The 18,291-nt window shown below is 47.7% G+C and overlaps 1 protein-coding gene across 3 annotated transcripts in view; it reads right to left on the bottom strand.

Annotated features, from left to right (window-relative positions):
• The window catches only part of AGL (amylo-alpha-1,6-glucosidase and 4-alpha-glucanotransferase), a 973,499-nt gene that overhangs the window by 621,437 nt on the left and 333,771 nt on the right, over window positions 1-18,291 (bottom strand). For all 3 annotated transcript variants that reach the window (XM_069641544.1, XM_069641542.1, XM_069641543.1), the window contains exon 7: window positions 12,279-12,390. In XM_069641544.1, coding sequence (XP_069497645.1) covers window positions 12,279-12,390 — 112 coding nt within the window. The remainder of the gene's footprint in view (window positions 1-12,278; window positions 12,391-18,291) is intronic.

The following is an 18,291-nucleotide window of genomic DNA, read 5'->3' as shown; positions in this document are numbered from 1 at the left end:
GCAAATGACACTCCCCCTTCCAGTTCCCATGTCATCCAAAAAATGCAAAGATAGTGCAGTTTAAGAAGCGTTTTGCTTGGCCCCACACGCATTGATATTTCACATTAGTGAGACACAGAAAATAAATTGGCAGCAAAAAATGTTTTGGTTACAATGTACACTGCAAATACCTTGTGTTGAGGTTGTATGGCATGGGATGCATTAACACATAACAATGAGCATGCATATCATGCACTGCGATGCTCCACATGCAGAGCATATTTTACTAATGTCAAGCCTGGCACAATAGGAATAAACAAAATGATGTTCTGATCAGGACCCACTGTGACTGTGCTTGGTCAACTATCCATGTTCATAATATTGCAAGTGATTACAGATTTAGGAGATTTTCTAAAGTGCAGGACTTGTCTTGCGGACATTTCCCAATACAAATTGGACATGAATGGGTATATTATTTCAATCCTTGTGGCTGCAGTTAATGCGATTTTGGGGAACCACAGTCTGTGAAACCCATCTCCCAGAACTCGACCAAAGGCACTACATTGATTATCCTTCGAGAAGGCTGCAGTTACAATTATTGTTCAGGATTAATCCATTCCCAAATGTGGATGCCAAACAATGTTCTCTGTGACCAATCTGGAGTATTCCTCCCTTCTCCCTAAGGGTGAGCCTCCCCCTTTGAGGCTAGAGAGTTGAGCCCGCTGCACAAGACCCTCCCTACTGGTCTGGGCATGTGGGACCTCACTGGAAGTGACTTCCCCTTAGGGGACAAGGATTTTCATTCCCAAAGGGAACACCCTATTCAGCACACTTTATCCGCATATATGGGACTGCCTTTTACCCAAAAGACTTTGGGCCTCATTACGAGGCTGGCGGTAAGGGGTTAACGCACCGGTAAGGATGCCGGTGCCGTTAACCCCCTACCGTCGCATTCAGAGGTCCATTAGCGGGTCGCACTCAGGCAGGCTGGTTTTACCATCCGCCCTTAGCGGGAGCCGCTAAGTTACCAGGGAGCTAATAACGGGCCAGCTATTTGCGGGTCAGTTATTAGCCCCTTCCCCATTCCCATTGAGCCCTATGGGGGCTCGAATGGGAATGGGGAATGGTTTTCAGAATGGGGACTTACCGGGTCCTCCAAGGTTGAAATGACCCGTTAAGTCCCCATTGCGACTATCCGGACCCGGACCCGACTTTGGAGGCAGCCATGTTGCTAATAGCACCATGGCTACCTCCAAACTCGTAATGAGGCCCTTTGTCCTCCTGCTGATTTGCTATAGGCAATTTTGAATCAAAAACGTTGTGAAAAGAAAAGGAGAATACCTCTTTAAAAAGAAGTTCCTATGAAACTGGGATGAGGAAGCCAGAAGGGGGCAGAGAACAGTAAACAAGGAGAAGCCCCCGGATGTCAGAACGCTGTGGAGAAACAGAGCAAAGTGTGGCCGCAGAACCCGCTTTCCCTGTGAGAAGGAGTAGACGCCTATCAGAGACGCCAGAGGTTCGGCAAAGCAGTCCACAGCGAATCAGTTGTCAAGATGGGGAATGAGAAACGTGGTGGAGCGAACACAGAGGTGCCGTTGTGGGCCTGGCACCCGCATAACAATGCTGAAACCTGGAAGGCTGGGAGAGTGGAAAGCTCCCATCCGCCGCAGTTCACATAACGGGGCAAACCACAGAGACGCCGGAGGGAAGAAGGGGAAGGCCAGAGCAGAGTACTTGAGCGTGTGCCGACCCCCGCAAGCTCCCACTATGACAAATACAGGTACAGGGGTTGACTGGAGTAACGGGAGGCCACCAAGCGAACATGTGATAAAGAGTAACGAATATGATATTCCGAGACAGAGAACAAGCATTGCTTAAGAAAGCATCTAATGAACTATTCAAGAACCTGAAGGATAGGAATAACTGTGAATCATTGAGCAAGTGGAGACAAAGATACTGGGAAAGAGAGACGGAATCCCAGGAGCTATTTGGGAGCAAGAGAATTGCTGAAGAGTGGGGAGTTGTAGAACATATTTTGAGTTGAGAGTACTGTGACAAATCACAGGAATTTGTCCCTTCTCCCAAGGATCGGATTCCCCCACCCCACCAACCCAAGTGAGGCTGGGGAGGTGAGCCAGCTCTGCCATGCCCTTCCGAGGGGTACAGACAAGTGGGACCTCACTGGCAGAAACTCCCTTTTTGGGGGCAGGGACTTCCATTCCCAAAATGAACTCCATAGAGGTCCTGCCAAAACACCATCTTTTAACCTTCCTGACAACTATCTATATGAAGGGATGGTCAATATAGGCTACTGCCAGTATGAAATTGAAGAACTCCTTACATTTTCCACTCCTACTGGGACTAGAGTTCCAAAGAGAGACACGCCAAGCCCATAGAGCAGCAAAAGCATGACGTGCAGCGTCTTCCAGTCAGAGGAGACCGGAGTGCTGACAGAGGTGCTACCGTCCTCAGTGAGAAGGTCAAACCAGCTGAAGTCAGACAAGTGGTGTGCTGGAGCAAAGGAGAAGAAGGAAGCTAAGATTGGTGACGTGACAGTGGATTGTCTGTGGTGGACCAGAGGTGAGCATAACACTGAAACCATTCTGCTACGGCTGACTGAAGCTAAGCCAATATAGGAGAGACCGGAATGCCAACCATGACAAACGAAGAGAAGAACAACTTACTTTCTTACCTGGTAACGTTCTTTCGATGGGATGTTCCTCCTGCGTATTCCACATCTATGACAGTAATCGCCAAAGCTGTGCTGCTTCGGAAACATTTTTCGGCGTCTGCGTCCTGGTTCAATGACGTTGATACTTTCCTTCGAGGACCTCCTCCGACGGCCGAAGTCACCGGATGTTATATGTAGGACGCACAACGCCTGTAGCTTCAGTTGTAGTTTTTTCCCAGAATGTGTGGCACCAATCTTCTGCCAGTATGACTACAGAAAGCCTTGCGGAAACGTAAGCTGCAATCGCATAAGAAATTCTGTAGAGGGGCAGGCTGGGAGGGTGCAATGTGGAATACGTCGGAGGAACATCCCATCGAAAGAACGTTACCAGGTAAGAAAGTAACTTGTTCTTCAAAGGGATTGTGTCCTCCGACGTATTCCACATCTATGACAGACTCCCAAAGCAGTACCAACGTATGGAGGTGGGAAAAGAATTTAGAATTTTAGAATGCCCAATAAAATTGCAGAATAGAGGACCGCCTTACCAAAGGCTAAACCTTCCCCATGGATAGAATCCAGGGAGTAGTGTCTTACAATAGTAAGGACAGAGGCCCATGTGGCTGCTTCACAGATATTACAAATGGGAACACCCCCCTCTGCAGAGCAGTAGAGGCAGCCCCACTCCTAGTAGAATGGGCCTGTAAGCCTACCGGAGGGTCCTTACCCGCCAGACGGTAGCATTCAGAGATTGTCAAGATGATCCAACGGGACAAGGTCTGCTTAGAAACAGCTTGACCTAAACGCCTTCCAGCGTTTCCAACAAAGAGCTGATCGTCCACTCTGACCCGAGACATCCGAGATGTAGAAACTTACAGCTCTCCTAGGATCCAACCTATGGAGCCTCACCTCTTCCTTATCAGGATGCGGAGGAGGATAAAACTTCGGAAGAATTACCTTCTGGCTCAAATGAAATTCCGACACAACCTTTGGAAGAAATGAAGGACGAACCCCAAGGACAACCCTGTCCTTATGGAACACCGTAAAAGGTGGCTTGGTGGAAAGTGCCTGCAACTCACTCACTCTGCGAGCGGAAGTAACCGCAACTAAAAACACAGTTTTAAATGACAACAGTCTCAATGGACAAGAATGTAAGGGCACAAACGGAGCTCCCTTTAGGAACTATAGAACTAAGTTCAAATCCCATCCCGGCACCAGGAAAGGCGACGGTGGAAACACATTAGTTAGCCCTTTTAGAAACTGAGAAATCAAAGGAATCTTAAAATAAGAATATTCCTCAGATGAGCGCTTAAATATGGACAGCGCCGCCAGGTAACCCTTAATGGTACCCACTTGCAGGCCCTTGTGGGCTAAGGAAAGCAAAAAAAGACAAAACCAAAGGAATGGAACATTGAAAAGGATCCACATTCCGTACCCTGCACCTGTCACAGAACTTTCTCCAACGGCAACGGTAGAGGGACTTTGTTGCGGGCCTTCTGGCCGAAAGCAACACCTCCATCACATCTTCAGGGAGGACCCAATCCTTATACCTCAACCTTTCAGATACCAAGCATGAAGGCTGAGAGATTTGACCTCTGGATGGAGAACCCGACCCCCCTCCCATGAGAGCAGATCGTCTCGGTAGGGAAGATGGCGTGGAGGGCAGATGGACATGTCGAGAAGGTCCGGGTGTCACGCTCTCCTGGACCATGCCGGATCAATGAGGATCATTCAGGAACCGAAACTCCGTAACCTCCGCAACACTTGCGGAATGACGGGGACTGGAGGAAACGCATACAGCAGTGGGAAGGACCACTCCACTACAAACGCATCCCCTAAGGCTCCTCTTTGAGGAAATTCCTGAAAGCAGAATCTTTCGCACTTCCGGTTGACACTGGTGGCAAAGAGATCCACTTGTGGGGTCCCCCAAAGGGCGAAGATCTCCAAGAGAACCTCCTGAGCCAGCTCCCACTCGTGAGAGACTGTGCTCTGCCTGCTCAGAGCGTCCGCCGCCTCGTTTTTGTCTCCGGCTAGATGAACTGCCGAGATCAAAATTTCCTGCTGGATGGCCTAGAACCAGAGCTGCATCGACTCTCTGCACAGTGGAGGTAGTGCATGGACACTGTATTGTCCATCAGAATTAGGACCTTCTTCCCCCGCACAGATGGCAGAAAAGCCTTCAGGGCTAGCCTGACGGCCCTCAGCTCCAACAGACTGATATGGAGTCTGGACTCCGACAGAGACCAACAACCGCTGACTGTCAACTCGTTGGCATGAGCTCCCCATCCCGTGAGTGATGCGTCTGTCACGATCGTCACCTCCGGCCAGGGTAGCCAAAATGGAGCCCCCTTCATCCGATTGCCTTCGACGGCCCCCCACAGAAGATCCTGGGTGACCGAGGGCGGCACCTGAACGGGATCCGACATCCTGCCAGAGGACTGTGACCACTGCATCTTGAGAGCCCACTGCAGAGATCTCATCCGCAGCCTGGCCTCTGGCACCAGTAGAATGCAGGATGCCCTGAGACTGAGCAACCTCAAGAACTCGAACGCCGGCAGACTCTGGGCATGTTGAAACTTGTCCACCATCTGCAAAATGTGATGAGCCCTCACCTGGGGAGGCAAACACTGCCCCAGGGATGTGTCGAGCACTGCTCCGATGTACTGGAGCCGCTGGGTAGGCGTCAAATGAGACTTCTTTAAGTTGATGGAGAAGCCCAGCTTGTGAAGGGAGTGGCAGGTGACCGACAGATTATCTAGGGCTTGCTCGGGAGAGCGCGCCCTGATCAACCAATTGTCCAGGTAGGGGTAGACGTGAATCCCCCCTTTCCTGAGATATGCTGCCACCACCACCATTAGCTTGGTGAAGACCCTCGGGCGGAGGTCAATCCGAACGGCAGGACCCGAAACTGAAAATGCAAGTCACCAACCAGTACCAGTCAGGTACTTCTTGTGCTTGGGATGAATCGGCACATGAAAGTAAACGTCCTTGAGGTCGAGAGACACCAACCAGTCCTGCAGTTGAAGGGCCTGGAGGACTTGAGAGAGAGTAACCATCTTGAACTTGTCCTTCCTGAGGAGGTTGTTCAAACCACGCAAATCCATGATGGGTCTCAATCCCCCGTCTTTTTTTGGGATAAAAAAATATGGGGAATACCATCCCTTGTTCCTCTCCGCTACAGGCACCAGTTCTATGGCGCCTTTCTCCAGCAAGGATTTGATTTTCTGAGCAAGGAGCGGATCCAGACTCTTCAAAGAGAGCTTCCCCGGTGGATTGTTGTGAGGCCTCTGCCGGAAAGGAAGACAGTAGCCATGGGCTATGATCTCCAGAACCCACACATCTGAAGTAATGGCACACCATTCTACAAGATGCTGCGCCAGCCTTCCCCCGACCGGCGAACCATGGGACATGGCTTCATGACTGAGCGGAAGCGGCTGCAGCAGTGCCTGATGACAAAGAGGCAACTGCCCGAGCGGCTTTGGCACCTCGAGTACCTTGCTTTCCACCTCTGGTACTCCTACGTTGGCCCCTTTGACTGGCAGCTCCCCTCGATCTACCAAAGGAAGAGTAGTATCGAAAGAAACCTCCCCTCCATTGTTGTCCCCTAGGACGAAAAGGCAGAGGTTGAAGTACCGCAGCGCTCAACAACTTCGTTGCAGCTTTGGAGGAGGTCTGCAACCTCTCGAGGCTCTCGTCAGCCTTGCTGCCAAAAAGATGGTCACCATCAAAGCGTATGTTGAGAAGCCGGGACTGTACATCAGGAGCAAACCCGACTTCCGCACCCACGCAAACCTGCGCATCACGGTGCTCACTGCCATGGACCGGCTGACAGTCTGCCACGTCCAGACCCGACTGAACGGATTCACACATGGCATCCTTGCCATCCTGAACGAGTGCAAGAAAACCATCCCATTCCTCCCCTTCAGGAATAAGTTCAGCTGCCAAAGATACACAATTCCACAGAGGGCGAGTGAATCGTGCCAGGGCACAAACGGAGTTGGCTGCTTTTAAAGCCATACCCCCAGACGAAAACACTTTCTTCGCCCAACCGTCAAAGCGCTTGTCGTCCCTATCCGGAGGGATGGTAGGGTACGCAGCATGCTTTGCTGGGGCTATAGCCGTCTGCACCACCAAACTCTCCGGAGTGGGGTGCGTAGACAAGTAGCAGGGGTCGCCACTGGCTAGACAGTATTTTTTGGGTAGTGACTTATTCACTGCCGGGAGACTCTCCGGAGCAGTCCAAGCCTACGCCACCCTTCTTTGTAAGGCCATATGAAATGGCAGCACCGGGTCAGTGGGTGGAGCATGATCCAAAATATCTGTCAGGTCATCCTGCAGAAAATCCACAGGTGGAGCAGACCACCCCAAGTACTCTGTCACCCTCGACATGAGACGCTTGTACGACGACTCAGCGTGTGTACCAGGCTCAGGCCTCTCAAACTCAACCTCGGGAGAAGTGTCCAGACCACTGGCGTCATGTAAGGATTGACGCAGGTCTTCCATCTGGCTATGACCCGATAACAGGTCACCAGCAACCTCAGGAGGAACAAACCCCTCCACATCTGACCCTTAATCCACCTCTGAGATATAATCCAAAGGCTGGAAGAAATCCCTGGATGAGGGCACAGAAAAAGGCTCAAACACAGGCCTCACTGATTTACTCAGGGCCTTCCTCAGAGTTTCCACCGTCCTCCGGGGTACCTCCGGCAAAGCCTCCACTGAAGGCCTCGAGGGCGTCGATGGAATCGACGTCGTGCGAGGCGCCGATGACTTCGAAAACGGCTTTGAGGCCGGAGCCCCGGGCGTGTCCTTCGACAGCCTCGGCGCCGATGGTGTCGATGACTTCCTCAGAGGCGGAGCCTCCAGAGAGTCCCTTGACGGACATGGCGCTGATGGCGTTGATGCCTTCTTCGAAGGCCTCACAGGCTCCAACGGTCTCAATGGCGTCGAGGACCGGGACCTGGAGCGGGCATGGCTAGAACGATCTACCTTGTCCGAGCGGGACCTCAACGGCTCCCGATGATCGCGCTGACTGCCCGAGCCCGAAGGCGTGAGAGCAGTGGCCCTAGCGCGTTCCTTGCTGGCTTCTCTAGAAAGCGTGGATGGAACGGAGCCCTGCAATTCGAAAATCACCATCATCTCCTTACGAAATGCGTCCCATTCCGCCGGAGATGAATGCTTGTTGGGACAAGCTACCTGCCGTCTGGCGAAGTCCTCGGATGAGGACGGGGAAGGCGACCGGTGATGGCGCTTCCGCAAGTGCCTAGAAGAGGCAGAGGAATAGTGGGATCCACTCCGGGACCAAGACCCCCCTGGACTTACGCCGACACGGAGAGTCACACCTCGAATCGTCGGTCGAAAGCCCAGCGGATTTCGATTCACGGGGTTTGGAAACCCTACCTACAGATAACTTCTTCCATTCCCACAAGCCCTTCGACGTCAAAGACTGGCATTCATCGCAGTCATCGGTAGCGTGGCTCTCGCCGAGGCACCACAGGCAGACATCGTGCGCGTCTGCCTGTGGTGCCTCGTGCATCCCTAAGCGACATCTTGGAACCGCAGTACCGGCACTTCTTGAAACCCGACTGCAGGGCAGAATAAAACAAAGACATATTCACAAACAACCAAGTTCGAAGAACCGATTCAACAGAAGAACCGAGGTGTGCCGAGATTCCGAAGCGAACATGTTTGCGGAAAAAACAACTGAGGCTACGGACGTTGTGCGTCCTACATATAACATCCGGTGATGTTGGCCGTCGGAGGAGGTCCGCGAAGGGGCGTATCGACGTCATCGACGCAGGACGCAGACACCAAAAAAAGTTTCCGAAGCAGCACAGCTGTGGTGATTACTGTCATAGATGTGGAATACGTCGGAGGACACAATCCCTTCGAAAAGAAGCTGGCAAGAAGACCCTAGACACCAGACCATGAGGAAAGGAGGCCAATCCTCATCAAATGAGAATCCTGGTGACGTTAACCCCAAGAACTAAAGGTAACAGGGTTAATGGGAGACCCAGAGAAAGATATGATAATAATTACGAGAATGCTCATACTCATCACATTCAAGAGAGAAAACGTAATAGGAGTGAATGAGAATCATTACTGGGATGCTCATTCTCGTCAGAGTCAAGAGAGAAAAATAAATAAGAGTGAATGAGAATATATGTTCTCCTCTTTATACTGGCTGTACAACGCTTCCTTTTAAACTAAGATCAGCATGAGTGTTCCAACAATAACTCTCATTCCCTTTGTTAGGTTTTCTCTTTCTTGACTGTGACGAGTATGACCATCCCAGTAATAATTTTGGAAAGGATCCAACGAGTAAGTATTTTTTTCCAAAAAGGCCTTAGTAAAATAACAGTACAAGACATTAAGGCGAAAACTGGAGAATAAGATGGACGTTGTGAAAAAATGTTCAGAAGAAGGGAAACAGGAAATCAAAATTGATTAACTATTTAGGAAACTAAGAAATAGCCCAGAAAGAAAAGATAATTGTTGGATACAATCCACAGGGGGAGAGAGAAGGATCATGGACTAAAAGAAAACCCGATAAGAAAACTTTAAAACAGTAACAAGTGAACTGTATGAACTGATAAAAGTGACCACTAGAGATTATTTGAAGATTATCTATTGAAAAGTGGCTGCACCATAAACTAACAAATCTCAGGAGAAGGGAGACATTTTAGAGTTTTGAGTTGTTAAACATAGTAGTAAGGTCAGATAGGTTAGAGTCGGACAGTGGACGGTTATCATTTATAGACATTCACTGACGATTAATGAGCGCCTTAGTTAGTTTTGTTAGGTAGGGACGACCTGTAGAATAGCGATAGACAGGCATTATTAATATTCTTTAATAAATATTCAGTGAAGTAGCTAACCAGAGTCTGTGTCCTTCTTCTGACCTCCCACAGTACAGAGTGAAATATACAAGGAGAAAGAGAGTCTATCAAGGAGCTCCCAGGGTTGGTGAAGTTTGAAAGCTGATAAGCGCGTTACAAATAACTATCATATCATATCATAAACCCAGTGAATATCCTAAAGTGAAAGTAATATGTTTGAAGGAGGAGAGTAATAATAAAGCTCATATGGTCTGGAAGGCAAGACCAATGAACAGTTGGGAAGAGTTACAAGAACTCTTAGATAACACCCCAAAGTCTTATTAGAAGAGATCACAATAAGGAAACTGTTTTGTTAAACACAGACATTTGCACACTGAAGGTCTGCAGTGAATAAGATCCCTGAAAGACCGGCTAGAATTAGAATTGTTCTTTTGTAACGCACTTAACACCAGAGATTGGTTTCTAAGCGCAGGATCGGGAATCCGAACCTGTGTTGCGCTGCGTTTTCTTGCTTCGAAGACAAATGTGTTGCTCACAAGCTATCCCCTCTGAGCCACACGAGGAAAAGGCAAAGGGAAGGCTAGGAGAAGATAGCCATTCTTTTGGCTCAAGTTAGGTATTGTTTATTAGTGTTAGGGTCAGGTAGAGTTAGGTTCGGACTGAGCAAACTTTTTGGTTTTGACATTCTGATGATAGAAAAGCATCTTTAGTTTAATTTAGTTAGGTAGGGATTGTCCCTATAGCGATAGGGCAAGAGAGGCTTTTTCTTTATTATTTTAATAAAAGAAACCTAAAATATCCACGTTGAGGCCGACTCCTTCTGCCGACTCGCCACACCTCCTGAAAAACAAGTAGAGACATTGCTCAGGTTCCTTTATAATTGTTCATTTTCAGGGCCATAAGCAGAAGTTTCATAGCAAGTTGATGGGACCCTTAAGACCATGCTCAGTTATTTTCTTGTTATAGTATAAGGTATTGTTCAAGCCTTGAACTTCACATTTCCATATATCAATAAGACAATATGCATATGTGGGCAGGCTCCCTAGCACATTCACTGCAAGACTGATCTCCTCATCCTGCACACTCCCCATTTGGAAACTGGTAACATGCATAGACCGCGGTGGAAGAAACAATCATAGCAATCAAGGCAAAAGAGGCAATGGGTACCACCAGATCTACAAGCATTAAAAAGAGCTAAAAACAACAGAGACTTGCTACTGGAATATAAAAATTAACAAAACAAAAACAAAGGAGACAAACTAGTATTTGTAAAAACATATAGCCATCTATCAAATGCAATTAAGAATATCTGTATTATAAATTGGAAAATCTTAGAAAAGGGTACCAATCCACTGACCAGACCTATAGTGGCATCCAAAAGAAGTAAAAATATTAAAGACCACATAACACGAAATAACATCGGTTTGAACCACGTGAAACACAAAACCCTGCCTGAGCAATGGGGTATGGCGGATTTAATTGGACACTACCCATGTGGTAATTGTGCATACTGCCCTCTCACTACTAAAAGTTCACAAATAGATATTGGCCTATCCCAACTATGAAAACAAACTAAATTCACCAACTGCAATTCATCAATGGTGATATATGGCATCTGGTGCCCTTGTAATAAAATCTATATTGGGAAGACTGAAAGAAAAATGTAATTATGGATCAGTGAACACAAAAGCTGCCTGAAAAACCAGACCACCAATGCACCCATGGTGGGACACTGGATTGAACTAATACATCGTACAGATGAACTAAGATGGTCAGTTCTTTTCAAATTTAGAACAGTTATGGACATTAACCGTGACAAGAGGACGATTTTAAAAAAAGAACAGCAGTTAATATATTTGACCAAAAGCGTTGAGAAAGGCCTCAATGACCACATCACTGGATACATATCCAAGAGTGCATCACCACAAATATTTAAGTGTGATAGTTGCTCCCCAAAAAAAGATTATTGTTTAACCCCTGAAGAATTTACCACAATATTTTAATCATTTGTGAAGCAAAGAAACATGATGGAATGTATGAGAATGAGTCAACAAGAATGTGAGATCGAGGATGAGTTGGAATAGGATGTTTGATGTGAGTCTTATTTGAAGAGAAAAACACTTTTTTGCACAGCACTTGACACTTTATTAATATTAGTGTTACAAAAAATGTGTTGTATAAAACGGTCTTCCTGTATCAATGTGTGCATTGCACAAACCAAACCTTTTTAATCATTTGTATAAAAATAAAATATGTACTTTTGAAACTAAACCCTAGGAGCCTAATTAGTTAGTCTAGCCAAGTTTAACACGGATTAAGAGCAGATTTTCACTTGCTAGGAACCGGTACTTACCTGAAACATTGCTCTACCCACAAGCATTAGTGTTGTTAAAGGTTTAGAAACATAACTGAGGGGTTGCATGGAGGGGTAGGTTTGCCTCCCTCACGCCTCCCACAGTATTTCGTGACATGCATCGATACACTTTTATTCACAGACTGGTAAAGTACAAAACTGAGCTCTGCAAAGTTATGCAATGGGTATAAATCTGGATCCAAATGTACTACCAGAAGTGACATTTCTTCTAGTTAAAGAAGAGTAATTGCCCTATGTTGCGGTAACCATCACTCAGAACAAAATGCTTGGATTAGCCTCTTCATTTTAAACAAGTGAAAAATTGCTGTGCAAAATAAAAGTACCAAACAAAGGCAAAATATGGGACACACATAAAACCATAAAACAGATACTGAATATTTTAGTAAAATAGAAGCATAGCAACTATTACATGCTTTACCTTTAGTAATAAGAGTTCTGAATTGATCCACGCATTTGCTGACATCCACTTGGAAAAATTCCCACAGCTTTATTCTTGGATATATATCCTCCGAAATGATTCCACGAATACGCTGTTTAGAAAAATAGACGTTTGTTTGAAATAAACAATTGCATAGGATCACAAAGACATATGAAGAAGGGTGGGAATTTTAAATAAAATGCTTAAAACGACTGCCGCCAATTGGCTGTTTAAAGTGCCATGAATATGGGGAGGTTGGACAACACAGGCTGACATAAGAGAATGGTGTGAACGATTTTTAAATCGGTGTATAGTGAAAGAAATTATAGCAGCCAGACTAAGTATTACACTATGCAGGTTAAGGAACTATAAAGTGCAGGTTATTCAGATTACAGAATAGAGGATAATCGAGACACATGGTAACACATTGGGATAAATGAAAAATGGTCTTTTGTAGTGCCAACTTCAGTTAGTTCGTGGCTTCTGTTCGATCAATTCCTAGGAATGATCCTCAAAATTGTATATGGCTGAAGAACAAATGACTTAACTCTCAGTAATGTTCTTTCTGATGGATCTTCCTCCCATGGATTCTTCTATGATATCCCTATCGCAGCGGAGCTCTTCTCCAGAAACCTTTCCACCACCTGGGGGTGCTTCTCTTCTCCATGTAGGCTCTGCCGGATGCCGCTACGTGTCCCTCGCCAGACATGACATCGGGCAAGTATTTAATTATTTAATGAGGCATGGAACCCCATGACCCCAGTTCCATCCTTTTTCCCTAGCACTCTGAAGTTGAGGAATCGCAGAACTAAGGTGTACTAGCTACCCAAAGCGGGGCATGTAGGGAGGGCGATGAGTACACCATGAGAGGAACATCCATATGAAAGAACATTACTAAGAGAAAAGTAACTAGTTTGTCTAATGAATTCCTTCCGCCCACAGAATCCTCTTCTATGATTGACTCCCAAAGCAGTATGGAGGAGGGAAAAAACAAGGACACCACCTAGACCATAAAACTCTGGAGGATTGTCCTACCAAAACCAGCATCCCGTCCTGCAAGTGAATCCAATCATTAATGCTTAGCGAACGTGTGCAGAGATAGATGCCCACGTTGGCACCTGGCAAATGTCCAGGACTGGGACTCCCCTTCTGAGACCCTGAGGGACATCCTTAACAGCCAGTTCATAGCGTTCTGAGATGCAGAGAATGATCCACCTTGACAGGGTTTGTTTGGTGACACCACGAGCCCCAGAGTAACCACAAACGAAAAGCTGGTCATGTTTCATCACCTGTCTAGTATGAGAGACATAGAACTTGAGGGCCTGCAGCAGGTCCGGTCGATGGAGCCAATCCTCTGCCTTGGAAGGGTGAGGCAGGGGGAAAAAACACAGGAAGGTGGACCTTCCGAGAGAGATGTAAATCCAAGTCCATTTTTGGCAGAAAGGAGGGCCTCACTCTCAAAGTCGCCTTCTCTTTGGAAAACAAATGGGGAGATAAACCTGACAATGCCTCACACTCATCAATCTCGCAGAAGTGATGGTAACCAGATAAACTCCCTTTAGGGTCAGTAATCTAATAGAACACGAATGGAGAGGCTCAAAAGGAACAACCATAAGAAATATGAAAACTCAGTTCAAATCCCATGACAGAACCACAAACTGGCGGGCAGGAAACAGGTTACGCAAACACCGCAAGAAATGCATAACAGTGGGGATTGTGAAGAACAAGCCCTGTTCGAGGGGAACTCTTCAAAAATGAAATGGTGGAGAGGTAACCTTTTACTGTATCAATTAGCAGGCCTGCTTGGGCTAGGGATAGCAGAACGTCCAATAAGGGAATAGTGCACAGCATAAAGGATCCAGATCCCTCGCCCGCCACCAAATCAAAAATGTACGCCACATGCAGGCATAAATGGATTTCGTAGCGGGCCCCCTAACTGAAAGGAGGACATCTAGAACATTGTCCGACAAGTCCCATTCCTTATGTCTCAGCCTCTCAGTAGCCAAGCATGAAGGTTCAGTCTGCTGAGGTTTGTGTAGAGGGACCAGCCCCTCTGAGTGGGAGAGCCTACTCTCCTCAAAAGGTGTGCCAGAGAGGGCAGATGGCCATCTCCAGCAACTCCAGATACCATGTTCTCTGCGCCCAGTCTGAAGCAATCAGGATCAAAGTGGTTCCGAACAGGTGAAATCTACTGAGAACCAGTGGAATGACAGGGATCGTCAGGAATGCATAAAGGAGGTCAAAGGTCCACTTGGCTGTCAGTGCGTCCCCAGAACTCCCAGACGAGGAAATTCCCTAGAGCAGAACAACTCGCAATTGCTGTTACTGGGAGCGAAAAAGTCCACTTGAAGAGTCCAACAAAAAGGGAAGACCTTATCCAGAACTTTCTGGCAGAGTTCCCAATCATGGGAGGCCAAAGTCTGTCTGCTCCAGGCATCCACTGCGACATTCTCTCTTCTGGACAGATGAGCCGCCGTCAGAGAGACACTGTTCTCCAGAGCCTAGAAACACAATCGCATTGCTTCTCTGCACAGAGGCAAGAATCCCATGGCACCTTGTTTGTTGAGGTAGTGCATGGTCACTGTGTAGTCGGTCAGGACCAGCACAGCCTTGTGTTTCAAAGAGAGGAGGAAAGCAACCAGGGCCATCCTGATCGCCCTCAACTCCAGCAAGTTGATGTTTTCCAGAGAGTCAACGGGAGACCAGAGTCCGCTCACAGTCAGATCAGACAAGTAAGCACCCCAACCAGTCAGAGATGCGTCCTTGACTACCGTCACCTGGGGCCAAGGTTGACAAAGCAATATGCCTCTCAGCAAGTTGTCTCTTATGGCCCACCACGCAGGATCCACTTGATCAGAGATCTGTAAAAGGTCCGACATGTGGCCCTGAAACTGCGACCATTGTCAATGGAGAAGCTACTGAAGCAACCTCATGCGCAGATTTGCCTGCGGCACCACTAGGATGCAGGAGGCCATGAGACCCAGAAGGTGCAGGAAAGCCTTGGGAAGGACTTGGTCCTGGGATGGGAGGACATTGACCATCCGAAAACAGGTTTGTCACTCGGCCCTTTGGTGGGAAAGCCCTGCCCAAGCAAGTGATCAAAACCGCTCCAATAAATCTGTAGGGGCTGCGACAGCAAAACCGCCAGCTTTTTGAAGTTCAGGGAAAAGCCCAGCCTGTGCAATCACATACATATGCAGAGCACATGCACCATCACTAGATCTGGGGAGATAGCTCGGAAGAGCCAGTTGTTCAGGTAAAGAAAGATAGGGATACCCTCCCTCCTGATGCAAGCCACCACCAGTGTTAGTAGCTTGCTGAAAACCCTGGGAGCCGAAGAAACAACGGCAGAACTTTGAACTGGAAGTGATGTTGGCCCACCGCAAACTCTGGTATTTCCTGTGCTTTTGATGATTCCGCACATGGAATTAGGCATCCTGGAGAGCCAGTGATACCATCCAGTGCCGAAGATTGTGGGTTTGCAGGATCTGAGCCACTGTAACCAACTTGAACCTGTCCTTGCACAGTAACAAGTTCAGCAGCCGCAGATCCAGAATGGTACTCAAGCCTCTGTACTTCTTCGGCACCAGGAATTAGGTGGGGTGTCACTCCGTTCCTCGTTCTGAGCATGGTACCAGCTCATTTGCAGTCTTTGCACAAAGCTGACAGACCTCCTCCAAGAGGGTGGGATCCGGAGACAGGGGGGTGGTCTGAGAACCGTGTTCTAGTGGGTCCAGTATTACCTGTAAGGCCCAAGTGTCGGACGCAGACGGGCTCCTTGACCATTCCGTACTCAACAGGGAAAGCCCCCACCACCGGTGTAGAATGGCATAGCCCGTCATTGAGGTTTTGCGCCCCTAGCCACGACAGGGACGATGACCGCAGTCGCGCCACCCCTCTGGGCACCTCTACCTCTCAGGAAGCCACTTCGGTGCATTCTTCCTGGGGCAGACTAACCACAGCCTGTCGGGGCATAGGGGGGGGGGGCACGAAAAACCCTGCCCTGAGACGACGACTGTGTGGAAGGCTGTTATACAACAACACCCAAGGACTTAGCCATTGCCTTAGATGACTAGACCTTCTGCAGGGCGTCATCAGCCTTAACTCCAAAAAGATTTTGCCCATCGAAATGCATGTCTAACAGTTTGGCCTGAACATCTGCTGCAATTTCTGAAGTCCTCAACAAAGAGTGGCGTCTGACCACAGTGCTCGTGGCCATGGACCTGTGAACAGGGGGCAGCCCTGTTTGGTCCATCTCTCTATCTGGACCCTTTCGGATAACCCTCCATTTACCGCTATTCAGGCACTTGGGGAGTTGTAGTTGGCCCGGATCATGCCAATGAATGCATCCCCTATACCCAATTTTCTTAGTATGCAGCGGAGAAGTGTCCATTCGACATGGTCGAACACCTTTTCCGCGTCGAGTGCTAGCAATATGGCCGCTGTGCGCGTGATCCCTATTTTTTCTACCAGGTGGATCATTCTCCTAATATTGTTGTGGGTCTGCCTGTTTGTGATGAATCCCGACTGATCCTGGTGGATCAAGTTCGGGAGGATTAGTGACAGTCTATTGGCTAGAATTTTTGTAAATAAATTAGCATCCAGGTTGATTAATGCAATTGGGCGATAAGAGCCGGGGAGGGCCAGATCCTTCCCCTGTTTGTGGAAGACCAGCAGTTTTGCCTCATTCATGGGCCGGGTTATATTGCCCTTTTCTTTGAAGGTGTTGAAAAGCTCTTTAAGGACTGGGAATAGGATATCTACATATGTCTTGTAGAAAAGTGCGGTGTATACCTCTGGGGCTTTATGCATGGGGAGTTCTCGTATGGCTTTTTTAACCTCTTCCTCGGATATTTCCCGGTCTAAATCCTGTTTCTCCTCTTCAGATATTGTCGAAAGAGGGGTATTGTTGAGGTACGTTCCCTGATCCTCCTCGTTGGGGTGGTCAGAGTCCAGGTTCTGGTAGAATTCTTTAAATATGTCCCCTATGTGTGCCGTTTGGGTCTTTGTCTGCCCCTTCTTGTCTATAAGACTTTTTACTGTTTGTTTTGCTTGTTTCCTTTGAGCTGCCTGGCTAAGAGTCTGTCCACTTTGCTCACCTTCACGTAATACCAGTGCCTCAGATGTAGCAAGTTCCTCTCCACTCTTTTGGTGAGGATGGTGTCTACCTGACCCTGGACATGTCTTCAAGCTTTCTTTAATTTAGTGGACTGTGTCTGGGCCATTTCCATTTGAATCGCTGTCAATTTCTTCTCTAGCTCCGCATCCCATTGGCCGTTTTGTTTATCCCTCTTGGCTTTAAGGGCGATTAGGTGTCCCCTAGTCACTCCCTGGAGGTCTCCGGGTAGTTATTGTGGGTGAAGTATTCTATCATGTTTTCCTTGATTGATTTCCCCAAGACCAGATCCTCGATTATTTCTGGATAAGGAAAATTCCACCCAGAGTGGGGCATGGTCAGAGAGTGATATCGCTCCGATCTCTGTGTGTTGAACCTTCCCCAGGAGCCCCAACGAGCCCCAGATGTAATCTGTACTACACATTGTGTTGTGGACATGTGAAAAATGCGTGTATCCCCTTGAGATGCCTCTCCAAACATATTAGCACTTGGTTTTCCATTTTTGCTCTTAGGGCTTTGGATGTAGTTCCCGGTCCTTGTGGTCTGATCTATCTAGGTTGGGGTTCCATGCGATGTTGAAGTAACCCTCCCCGCCCTGAGTACCATACCACCTCCCCCGTTGCAAACCTCTCCAATCTTTTCAGTACGTCCCTGATGAAACCATCCTGTCCCGTGTCCGGGGCATACACTGCTGCTAGTGTCAGGGGGTATACCTCGATCTGTGTATTCACAAAGAGGTATCTCACATGTTTATCTGAATGCATATTGTGTATTTGCAGGTTCAAGGAGTTATGAAATGCTATCAGGACCCCTACCGTTTTCTCTTGTTCATTTGCCTGTATGATTTGGTTATATCCTTTCAAACGCACCTTCCCTTTGTCCTTGCTTTTAATGTGT

Source organism: Ambystoma mexicanum, chromosome 1q (genome assembly GCF_040938575.1).
Source record: "Ambystoma mexicanum isolate Mex_15411 chromosome 1q, UKY_AmexF1_1, whole genome shotgun sequence".
Lineage (NCBI taxonomy): Eukaryota > Metazoa > Chordata > Amphibia > Caudata > Ambystomatidae > Ambystoma > Ambystoma mexicanum.
Note: the sequence above shows the minus strand (reverse complement) of the source record. Positions and strands in the feature narration are given on the sequence as shown.